The sequence below is a fragment of the Abrus precatorius genome, unplaced genomic scaffold, assembly GCF_003935025.1.
Source record: "Abrus precatorius isolate BTA unplaced genomic scaffold, Abrus_2018 Scaffold7, whole genome shotgun sequence".
NCBI classification, from domain to species: Eukaryota; Viridiplantae; Streptophyta; class Magnoliopsida; order Fabales; family Fabaceae; genus Abrus; species Abrus precatorius.
The window spans coordinates 4,296,144-4,308,170 of record NW_020874417.1 but is presented as its reverse complement, the minus strand read 5'-3'; the positions used below and the strand labels follow the sequence as shown (position 1 = coordinate 4,308,170).

The 12,027-nt window shown below is 31.8% G+C and overlaps 1 protein-coding gene across 1 annotated transcript; it reads right to left on the bottom strand.

The window, feature by feature from the left end:
- Positions 1–834: 834 nt before the first annotated feature.
- LOC113872097 (ethylene-insensitive protein 2-like) lies at positions 835–9,096 on the bottom strand. Its single transcript, XM_027509363.1, has 9 exons — positions 9,046–9,096; positions 8,893–8,951; positions 7,539–8,312; positions 6,941–7,027; positions 6,690–6,800; positions 6,404–6,616; positions 5,152–5,337; positions 2,359–5,040; positions 835–1,747 (listed from the first exon to the last, which is right to left on the bottom strand). Exons 3-9 carry the CDS (start codon positions 7,785–7,787, stop codon positions 1,376–1,378), a joined length of 3,900 nt encoding a protein of 1,299 aa, XP_027365164.1. The 5' UTR covers positions 7,788–8,312; positions 8,893–8,951; positions 9,046–9,096; the 3' UTR covers positions 835–1,375.
- Positions 9,097–12,027: the final 2,931 nt, after the last annotated feature.

Here is a 12,027-nt window from a genome sequence, read left to right as displayed (position 1 = left end):
AAATAAAAATTGAAAACTTTATTTTTGTGCTGTTTTCAATTTTTTTAATGTTATTCTCATCGTTAATTAACGATATAACATTGTAAAAACTACTTGAAGTTATTAAAGTTTTTCTTTTTTTTGTCAAACAAGGCTAATGTTTTGGACATGTATTATGATAAAGGATGGTCTTTTTTTTTTCTTTCAATTTTAAGTATTTTTCCTCATCATATGGACCCAAAAAAAAATGTTATTCTCATCGTTGATTTTTAATATAACATTGTAAAGACCAATTGAAATTATTACAATGTATAAAAAAATTGAAATGACTACAACTTCTAAGGTGTAATGGATTATTTAGTATTGAGTTGTTTTACGTTGTCAATAATAAATTTATCATTATTTCTCTCTTTATTGACAACAAATAAGAAAAAGTTATTAAAATTATAATATTTATAAGGATGAAATTAATAATTCCCAGTTTTAAGTTTAACTATATTTAAATTAATAAATAATCAATCAGTATCTTTACCGATATAATATGTTCATTTTTAAAAATATTGATGTATGGGAAATATAAATTTATTTTATTGTAAACTTCTTACTCCATTAATATTTTTTCCATTTTCTTAACAGAGATAACAAAAATTTTAAAAAATTAAAGATATTTAATAAATATATTCAATATTACTTTAAAAATGATTTTAGGAAATTTATTAACAAAATTAGTGTAATCTTAAAACACCTTAAGTTAGAATAATGGTAAGACTTACTTGCAAACAAGTTAATAACCTCATAGAGTCAAAATATCACAGAAGATCCCCATAAACCCCACAAAAAGATGTTCATTCAATAATACATCATTCATTATATATTTATTAATTTAATATATAAGTCACCTGATCCTTATTTCTCATAATTGTTAATATTTTCCTGTAAAACGCATGAGAATTGGCGGGACAAAAAGAAATATTACATGAGTAGAAAACTTCATAGCAACCAAAAAGCATAACCACCTTCTCCACACTAAAACTGGAATGGTTGAAAACTTGGCAACCATACCAAGTGTCTTATTAACACCTGAATTAAAAACATGTCGACATTTTTTGGTCATTTTGTTTCCCCCCGCCTTGCATGCACTTGCGAGATGAAGCACATTTAAAATAAGCCAACATGTAGAAGTCAGTTTCCATCTAACCACTTTTTTCTTTTGATTTCATTGCAATTACAAATAGTAATTTAACCCTATCTGTATATAACATACAAGGAAATATAATATGCAGGAAGGACCTTGGTACACGGATACAACAGTCCTTGATACATAGCATGGACTGCTTAACATATCAAAACAGCCCAAGGAACACTACTTGTGTTAATGCATTCAGAGGGCAAAATACTATAAGTTGTATGGTACTGATGTGAGAATCTTGCGAATCCCTTCTTGAGTGCCAACTGGTTTGTTGGATAATCTACGCTTGTACCGTTTGAGAACAGATGCCAAATTTTCCTTTCCCTTGGGAAAAGCTACATCACCAGCTGCAGTACCTGTGCGGCCTTTCCGGCTAGAGATTGCCATCTCCACATCCTTGACCATCTCAAACACCATTGACGCAGTTGTGCATTTTCCCCGGCCTGGTTTCGCAGCAGGGGGCAGCATGCCATTGGTAGGAGGTGAGCTGGACTTTTGCTGGTGTGTCATGGGAACTTGAAGGCAAAAGCATGGTGATAAGGGACTACGAGGTTTGGAGAAAGCCAGGTCAATGACGCCCTGCTCATAAAGGGGAAAGAAATTGACAAATAAGACCGATGAAATGTAGAAAACTTTATAGAGTAGCTTTGACAAGGAAAGGCAGAGCTGTATCCTAGATAGCAGATTATGGCATGCAACAAGCAGTCATATTATAGTGCTTACTTAATGGATCTAAATTGATGAGCAATGAATGCATACAAATACCATATTGGAAGAAGATCTTCATGTAACCAACAACCAAAGGAAATACCACTTAAAGCTTTTTTAGAAGTTTGACGGGAGAAAGAAGAAAATGTTTTGAGGGTTAAGAAAGAGAGGAGAAGGGAGGCAGGTTAACAAGAAATCCTCCAATTTGAAAAACTTAAAAATATGAGTTTATGGGAGTTTTTCAAGGGTTCATTAAAACTCCTCCTCACATTTAAAAACTCTCAACCAAGAGTTACCATAAAATAAACCTTCCTTTATCTCCCTTCTCCTAAAATTAACTCCTAAACAAATTCTAAGAGAATAAACATCAAGTTCTCCATGAGGTATGAACAGTCATTTCCACAAATGGCATCCAATGTAGACTGTTGAGTACATGTGAAGTGAGCAACTGAAACTCAAACTTTAGGGTTATTAAAATTTACCTGAAGACGATTGAGGACATACGTGTATTTCCCCCAAAGCTCTGGCCGGCTCTCCATAAGTGAAAGGTCAAGAACACGGTGGATACACCACACCCCAAAGCTTATGATTAAGTCTGCTCTCCATACACATCCTTCCCCACAGTGAGGGATTGCGGACACAGAAAAATTAGTGCAATTTACCTCGTTATTTTTCATTGAAGAACATGACTTCCTATCAGAAGAAAAATAACGAGTTTCTCCCATACAATTGACCCGGCTCATATCCATGGTTTCAACTTCATAAATGAATTTCTCCCTGGCAGCAACACCATCAATCAGCTCTTCATCAGCTCCATCATTCTGTCTAAACAACCAATCTGACCCTTCCAATTTTGTGAGTTTCACAATACAATGTCTAAAAGATTGAAGAAGTTTGCCATCTATATCCACAAGCGAAGTAGTTTCTTGAGCAGTTGCACTAGGCTTAATTCTAACATCTGTTCCAGATTTATGGATTTTATCATCCAATCCAAACTGCTCAAAAGGTTGTCTGGACCAGAGGGATTCAGTACCAAAACCAGAACTCAACTGAGAAGGAAGTGCACCTCCTCCGTAGACTTTTGATGGAGAGAGTACATCAAACGCTAAAGGAGCTCCCGTCCTTGATCCAGAATTCAGATATAATGACGGTTCATAACGACTCCTATTTCCATATCCGCCAACAGAACCATCCCATGGAGCACTATTATCAGACATGTAAACATCCCTGCTAGGGATGGCATATCCTGAAATGTCTGGCAAGCTGTGGTATTTCTTAGTATTAACTGAACTGACTGCATTATCACCAGGTCCAGAAGAGGGAGAATCATAATAAGAGCTCTCAGATGCCAATTGAAAATTCTTAGAGACAGGCATCTTCTGGAACCCTGGGGGTTGGCCTAAACCTGAACCACTTTGCAACTTTTGGAATGCAACAGAACTCCTGTAGTTTGTATTACCCATGGAAGGGGATTTCATTGGAGAAAAATCCATTAGACTATTTAAGTTATCAGAATTTGTGTTTTTACCAACCTGACTAATATACGATGCTACCTGATAACCATGTACAGTAGCTGGCTGATAATCCCAGGCACCAGATGAAGGTAGATTGTGCACACTGGAATAGCGCCTTTCACCAGTATCAAGGAGATTGCGGCTGGAAGTAACATACTCATCTAAAAACTGGATGGGATTTGCTCGCAGTGAGGACGTACTCCTTCTAGGCCCATAGGAAGACTCTAAATTACTTTGAATCCTCCGCTGCTGGGGAGAGTCATATGGAACAGAGTTTATCAAAGTATCAGGAGCTCTACTTCCTACAGATGTTATGTATTCAGTATGTTCCTTTCCACATACATCTACTTTCTGCAAAGAACCAGTAAGTCTTGAATCTACTCCCAGTAAAACATCCAGTTTCTTGGCCTTGGCTTCCTGGGTAAATTGTCCATGGAAATCATAAAGTTGTCCCCAGAATTCATCAAGAATAGCTGCTAGTTGACGCCTTGCACCACGCCCTAAGCCTGCTAATCTTGAAAGACTTCCAATGCTATTCCCCCCATCATCACTTTTCCCACTTAGGCTCCTGAATGATGCTGGCCCATCTGATGCTGAAGATGGAACACTTACTGAGACCACTTTGGATGTTTCTTCAGTTTCCCATGAATCTCCATCATCATCATCCCTTTCGGCAATTGAATCTCCCTCAGCTTCTACAGTTTTCTCAATAGGGGCAATTGATTCTGTTATCAAAGTTTTGGCATCCCCCAATCTAACATCAGAAGTCTCATTAATTACAGCTGATAATGCCTCTGATTCTGAAGTGGAAGCTGATTCCTTAACAACAGAAGTTGGGGAGCAAGGAAATGATGTGATTGAATGAGTCTCCTTTACAGTAGTCACATGAATGTCAGGCTCCATGATAGTTTCAGGTAGATCATGACAAAAGCTTGTAACTGGTACATCTGAGTACTCAAGGGTCCTTGCAAGAGCCGGTGATGTTTCCATCACCTGTACAGATGTATCTCCATGATACCTTGTTTCAGTTAAATTTGTTTCCTCAGTATCTATTCGTGGATTTGGTATGGCCTGTGGCTTGTACCAGTTCCATGATTGGACACTTGAAGATTTTAAAGGTGTGGCGGCTAACCAAAGCATCAGACAGAATGATGCAAAAGCAGTGCAAAGAAGAACAAAATAAGAGAGAGATACACCATTCCCCACATTCCATCTTAAATTACCCACCCAATCACTACTGCCAAATATCATTTCTACAACAAAGACAATGTTCAAGCCAAGCATCCCAATAAATATGATCAATGCCATAAATTCCACAAATTGAGGGATCTTGTGCACCCCCATTATTGATCTAGAAGAAGCAATTCGAAAAAGGGGGATCACAGAAGATGGTAGTTGCAGAGCTACAACAACCTGAGTGAATATAAGTAGTTGATATATCCCTTCAGCTCCTGAACTCCAAACACAATAAAGGGCAGGCAGAACAGCAATTACTCTGATTGTAGCATAATGAAGCCAACCCGGAATATCCAATTTTAAGAAACCATGAACAACTACTTCTCCACCAAAACTCCAAGTTAATGCTGTGGCTTGATTTGAAAAAAACAGAATGAGTAAAAATGCAAGCATGGCTATTGGACTACGTAGCACCTGCAATAAGAATCTTGTAATTAGATATGTTCAGAATGTGTATGACAGATGTGACTTTGTAAGTTGTAACTAAAAATCCAGATATTGATCAATTATGGGTGGACACGAGACCTGTTCCATTGGCGATAATGCATCCTGAAAAGTAGCCAAAACAAGATCCATACTGTAGAACTCATTTGCTGCAGCATTCATAAGCACATTATTTACCAAATAAAGGCCACTGAAGACACATATGATGGCCAAAAAATGGTTATGACACAAAGCATCCTTAGAAATGGTTGTTGATCCCTGATGCCACTGCAAAAATGTAAATGAAGTCTCAAATGGACAAAACAAAAACCAATATGAAGTGGTACATTATATGGAAATCCTAGACTGGAATAGGGGACACCAAATGTAACCTGACCTAGCCCAGCCTAAGGAAAGGTTTGTGATAATGCCCCTGCCAATCAGCCATTCATATATTTATACTTGGGTAGTATTAATGATGGGTTGATATAGGGCCATAATTGCAGGCAAATTAAGTGTTAATGACGTGGCAGGCTAAATTGGAGGGATTCAGATATTCCAGTGGGGCATTTAATGAGTAAACTTTATATTCTGGATGATCAATCAATGTGTCCTTGAATTAGATGGACTGCATGCAGGTCAGTAACAGTCAAGATGTCCTCAGGGATCATCGGCTGAGGTATCATCACATGTTCAGAACCAAGGAATTCCCAGACGTCACACACCTCCCAGTCCCAAGCTTTGAAGAAGCATTGGGGCTTAAGACTGAGGTTTTAGCTTATGTATTCCCCGATGATACACAACACTATAAACACTATAAATGAATAAACAACATCTAAAGAGGACCACATTTTTCAATGATTTGTTACCTGAAATCTGCTTCCTTTTTAAAGTAAACCACACTGTTAGATCACTTTATGGTTCCAGAAACATGCTTGGGCACATGATTTATGGATTTTCAAAGTAAAACAGGACAAAAAATAAAAGTTGTATCTGCTTATTATGCTATTCTCAATATTTATTACATGAAGAGATGACTTTCATACAATTGGCCTTGTCCTTAAATTTTCAATATTAAATCTCTTGAATTTGAGTTTGGCCTAACTCAACCCCAAAAGTTTACTTATAAGATAAGGATTGTCTGTCAATTATGTAAGGGAGTGTATTTCTAGATGAATAATGGCGGCAATTATTGCTACTAAGCAAGACAAAATTAAGGAAATGCTATGCAAGACTACTACTGGAAAACACAGGATGTAAACATACATATGATATAAACTTGGAAACATGCTATGGATGTGGATGTTTCACCAAACATGCACAGGAGAAAAAATAGGAATACAGGAAATAATACCTGTACAATATTGGAATGAAGGTAGAAGTTGTGCGGCACAAAAGTTGCTCCTAAAAGACTCATTAGCACAAATGCACTCTCCCCACTCATCTTTGTTAGTATTCCATTGATGGATAATGGAATTTCTGGTTGATTAACGAGTATTCCAAATACAAAAGAAAGAAATACAAAACTAGACACAAACAGGCCTAGGATCTTCGCCCTCTCAATGTCCTACAAGGAGGAAGTATCATAAGTGTACTGTTGATCAACAGAGATTGATGAATAAGCAAATAATGATACTTACAAGAAGGACAACAAGAAGGAGATGGAAAACAGCACCAGTAGCAGTTAAAAAGACACAAGTGAACAAATCCCATCCAAAAAGAATATTTAATCCATATGCCATGCCCAATATCTAGCAACACAGGTATTTCATCAGGTCATGTCAAAACAAGTTCAGTAATGTATATAACATCTTATAGCACAGATAATTCATATTCCTTGCTATAAAGAGAACAGGAAATCTTGAATGTGAATCAAAATGAGAAATATTACCATGTTCAGGTCTAGCATAATTACTGAAAGTTCTGTTTGAACTCCAAGAAGCATGCATGTCCAATTGTCGTACTCATCACTGCAAATCTTTGGCACAAATAAAGTGAAGCTTTATAAGCAAGCAAAACACACTGATTAAGTTTATGCATGAAGTTCAATTAGAGTCTGTAGCTGAGTGGGCTTGTAGGAAAAAAGAAAAGCTAGAAACCAACAACAGACTCAATAATCAACACAACAAGCAAATTAAAGAAACGCCATGTAACCTTGACACACACATAACACAGTGTAGCTCATGTCCAGACACACAGCCTAATATCAGAACAAGATAGGTGGGAAAAGAAGGGATCATCTCATTTCTTTGTTTCTTATATTCTATAGTCTTCCATCCTATAAACTCCCAATGTGCAATTGCTTACTTGAGAGGGTGAAGGACAGACATTAAAAAAATCAACAAAATAAACAAATTGTTCAAAATTCATATAGAACCTTTTTTTTTGTTGAGGGGGGGGGGGAGGAATTTAGAGCACAGAAAATTTTAAAATTATATGATTACATCAACAGAATAATTATATAAATCACTGAGTGGAAGGTGTAATACCTGAGCAAGATCTTTTCCGGTGACTATAGCAATTTTTGCTGATATGTACTGACAGAATATTGCTGCAAAATTGAAGATAAGTGCAAAGGCCATCAGATCAAACCCAAATCGTGCACCTCCTTCAACAATTGCCACCCACTTTCCAGGGTCAACATATCCTAATGAAATCATAAGCATAGGTATAACAGCAGGAAGTGACCGGTGAAGAAAACTGGGAGCATGATTGCCGTTCAAAGTCTCTGCTTCCATTTTACTCTTAGTACCACCAAGATTAAGGCTACAGGCAAATTATGATACTTAGAGAAACACTTTCAATAAGGAAACTCAATGAGCCATAAATTATATTGCTGCTAGTTACGTATATCACTTGCAAAACATTCCATCTACTACAATTTACAAGTCATTCTAGCAGCTTCAAATATTAACAATAGTAAGCAAGATAACTGAAGGACAAAGGACTTTCAACTTGCAAGCCAATTGAAGACACAACGAAACAATTCAAACAACTAGCTTCTCCTTGTACGCCTGCAATCAGCCTACTATGATCCAAAATTAACTGTGATCATCAGATACAAATCTGACTTTGGTAAAGTCAACCTGCATACCATCCCAAAATCTCTTCATTACAACCTTAATAATAATTTCACTCATCTCCTGATCATGATTGAAAGTCAATCCAATTCATCCCAGACTTCTCAAATACCCTTTAAGACTCTCAATGCTGATCCAACAAAATATCCCTTGATAAATCAACCTCTTTGGTCTTCTCAAATCCTGCATTGAATTAGTTTAATGTAAACAACATAAGTACCATAATTGAAACAGCCAAAAACTAACACTTCCAAGCCACAATGAATACATGGTTATCATGATTGATTACCAAAATCGCCCGGAATGGAAATCACAGGGGAACTTCAAACACAAAAAAGGAAGCTCAATGATCATTTTTATTTTTAAATATTTACTTTTAAAAAAGACCCCCAAAAAAAAAAACGTAAATAAAAACCATCATGACAATCCTAAGGCAGAGTTTTTTTCTTTAAAAGAAAAACTTAGATCTTCATAGAAAATCAAGGACCCAACACAAAACAGCAGGCAATGATTCAGCTCCAAAAGGCAAAAACAAAAAATGTTGAAAAAAACGTTGAAGCTAGGTAAATCCCTATACCGCTTAGGGTCATGCAATGATGGATAGAAGCGAAAGCTTGAGTTGGATCTGACGCTGAAGAAAAGGAGGAAAAAAAAAAGACCAGTTACACAAATTTCGACGATAAGTAGGGGTTTCATCACATAATTATAAGAAAGACCGTACAGAGTTATAGTCTCAGAGTCGTTAGGGTTCTGAAATCTTTACCTTTCTCTGATTTTCTTTTCATCTGCCACAGGTCTCTATCTCAGCTGTGCTATTCACTCCTGCAGAGTAGATCTCACCTGATCATTTATATATATAAAGATAAATAATACAATTAATAATTATCGCTTAATAATTAATGATATATTAACTTACTTGAATAAGGAGAAAGAGCGGAAGAGAGCTCGATTTTCCAAGAAAGAAGAGGCCATAAAGTTAAAAAAGAAAATGAAAATTAAGATTTCAACTTTCAAGCTGTTACAACTTTCAAAGTCACGTTGAAGAGAGAGAAAGTGCGAGTGAAGTGAGGAAAGAAAAGTTTCACAGACCAGTTCAAAAAGATTAAAAAAATCACATTTAACATTTTTTTATCTTTCATAGTCACTTTTTATAAAATGTCTAAAAAAACACTTAATAAAAGTTAATAAAAAATTATACATATTTTTATAAATTTAATTTAAATATATCAATTATATATATACGCATATAATCATCATTGATATATTAAAAAAATAATTTTTTAATATTATTAATATAAAAATATATTTATATTATTCTTAAATTAATTAATAATATAAAATTTTTATAAATAATGTGAAAAAATTAAACTTCACTTTTATTATATATTTTTAAAATTATTATCTAATAATTTAAATATTAGTTTGAAAATTTAAAAATAATATTTTTATATTAAATGTGTTAAAAATATTATATTTTAATAAAAAATTATTCAATATATAATGCTTTATTCTCTCTACTTTTGTTTATAAGAAACAAAAGCTTAAATTATCAAAACCAAAAAAATAATTAATTTAGTTAAAATTTTTATAAAAATAAATTTTATTTTAAAAAATATTTATAATATTAAATAATATAGTTAGTATAATTATTATAAACATGTATTTAATAATAAAAAAAAGATATAAATTTTTTTATCACTTAATAGATCTTAAATATATTATATATTTTTATAATTAAGATAAAAAATATTTAATTTTATTTTTGTAAAAAAATTCAAAATAAATACTATTTTCATTTTGATTCTATTTAATGCACTGACATTCTTTCTTTTCTTCATATTTTCGGCCTCCTCGGATTTCGACTTCGGTTCCTATTGGTTCACATTTTCTCGGCATTTTCGGTTCTCATTGGCTCGGCATTTTCGGTTGCCATTGGTTATATTTTCTTATCATTTTCTGTTCCTATTAATCATATATTCTGATTTTATTCTGATTTCTTATTAATCTTCTTCTAATCATCTTGCTGCAATTGTTGGTGAATTTGTTGACATTTTAAGACACGATCCTGAAATAGAAATGTCACCCTATCTCTTTCTGCAAAGATTATGTTGTTATGTGTGCCAAACAAAACAGTGAAATGGCCTACATTCTAATAAATGATTGTCATGGTTTTTATTACTGCTTTTGTGTTGTGTAATAACCGTTACAATGCTTCCTACATGCTTTGGCGGGGCACACACAAATTACTCAAGCTCATTTATAGGAATAATATTAATTAAAAATTATTTATTAAAACAAAAAGAATTAATTTTTTCAGTTTTTTGTCATATTATTTTAAGTTAGCTTAATTAATTATAAAACTTGCATAATCTATATTTAGTTTTTGTGAATTTTTTTGTTAAGATATAATTTTTATTTTCTTATAAATTATTATATTCAATCGTTTAGTTAACCTGGTCTAAAAAAATTTAACATATACTATTTTAATGGATTACATTAATTAAATATTTTTAAACTAAAAATTTGTAAATAAAATAGATATATTTAAAAAAAAACTTAATAAATATATACATATATGAAACAACTAGTTTTGCACATTCTGCGTGCAATTATAATTGTAACAGTTTAAAATTAACATAATTTTAAAATTTTATAACTAATTTTATTATAGTATGATATTCATGTGATTTTTAAATTATTAAATAAAATATGTTTTAAATATTCTTAAGACTAAAATAATTTTAAAATTTTAAAAAATGTGGAAAGTATGATATTTTAAGAGTAAAATAAATTATAAATTTTTTTTAAGTTTAAAATAGTCAAAAGTAATATTGCACGTTTATTGATGTAAAATTAGGTATATAGTTTTAAAAATTTGTAGTATTAATAGCTTGTACTATCATTAATGTGTTCGATAAATTTTATTTTTTTAGAGTATGTTTAGAAGAAAGTTTTTGAAGAGGAAGAGAAGAGAAATTTTATTTTTAAATTTTAAATTAAAAAATTATATATTATTTATAATAACAAATATATTATTATATAAAATTGTTGTTAATATATTAATTTATATTTTTTATTTTTAAAAATATTAATTTTAAGTATATTTATTTAAAATATAAATTTATATCCTTTCCTCTCCTCCTCTTCAAAATTTTCTTTCTCAAATAACTCCTTAAAGAAACTTAAAATGATGTAATAAAAAATTTAAATAATTATTTTAAAAATTACTATTTTGATAAATTATTTTTTAATTAATGTTAATTTAGTAAATAAGTTATATTACATATAAAATTAGAGTATAAATTTTAAAAATAATCATATTTTATTTTATTGTGAACATAATAATAATAATAATAATATATAATAATAATAATATTATTATTATTATTAAAATGCATACAAGTAATTGAGACAAATTAATCCTAATTAAAAAAAATAGTTAATTTTTCACAAGACAACAAAATATTTAAGAGAAGAAATTTATTTAATGTTCAACTATTTCTTAAATACAATTATTTTATATGGAATATATTATAATATATATATATATATATATATATACAATTTTTACTTAAACAATAGTAATATTTTTATTTTCTTTTGAAATAGAGTTTATAATCCACGACTTTGGTTTAATAAAAATAAATAAATCTAAATATCCTTAAATAAAGTGTATATATAATGACCGATGAAGTCATCCTTGTAAATTAAGTTGTGAAATTTTGATAAAAAAAACTTAATTATGACAAAATTGGTTTGAATGTTTAAATATAATTATACAGTGTAAAATTAAACTATTTTAAAAAATGTCAACATTTGATATATAACAAGTAAAGGTAAAATGTATAATTATGTTAATTGCTGTCTTTTTTAAAAGAAAAAAATTAATTTTTATATT

Excerpts from the sequence above, each read along its gene's own strand:
- LOC113872097 (XM_027509363.1), bottom strand. The coding sequence starts at position 7,787 with ATGGAAGCAGAGACTTTGAACGGCAATCATGCTCCCAGTTTTCTTCAC. Across the intron at positions 6,801-6,940 it reads TTATGCTAGACCTGAACATG|ATATTGGGCATGGCATATGG; the intron begins GTAATATTTCTC and ends CTGTGTTGCTAG. Across the intron at positions 6,617-6,689 it reads TCCTTCTTGTTGTCCTTCTT|GACATTGAGAGGGCGAAGAT; the intron begins GTAAGTATCATT and ends TCCTCCTTGTAG.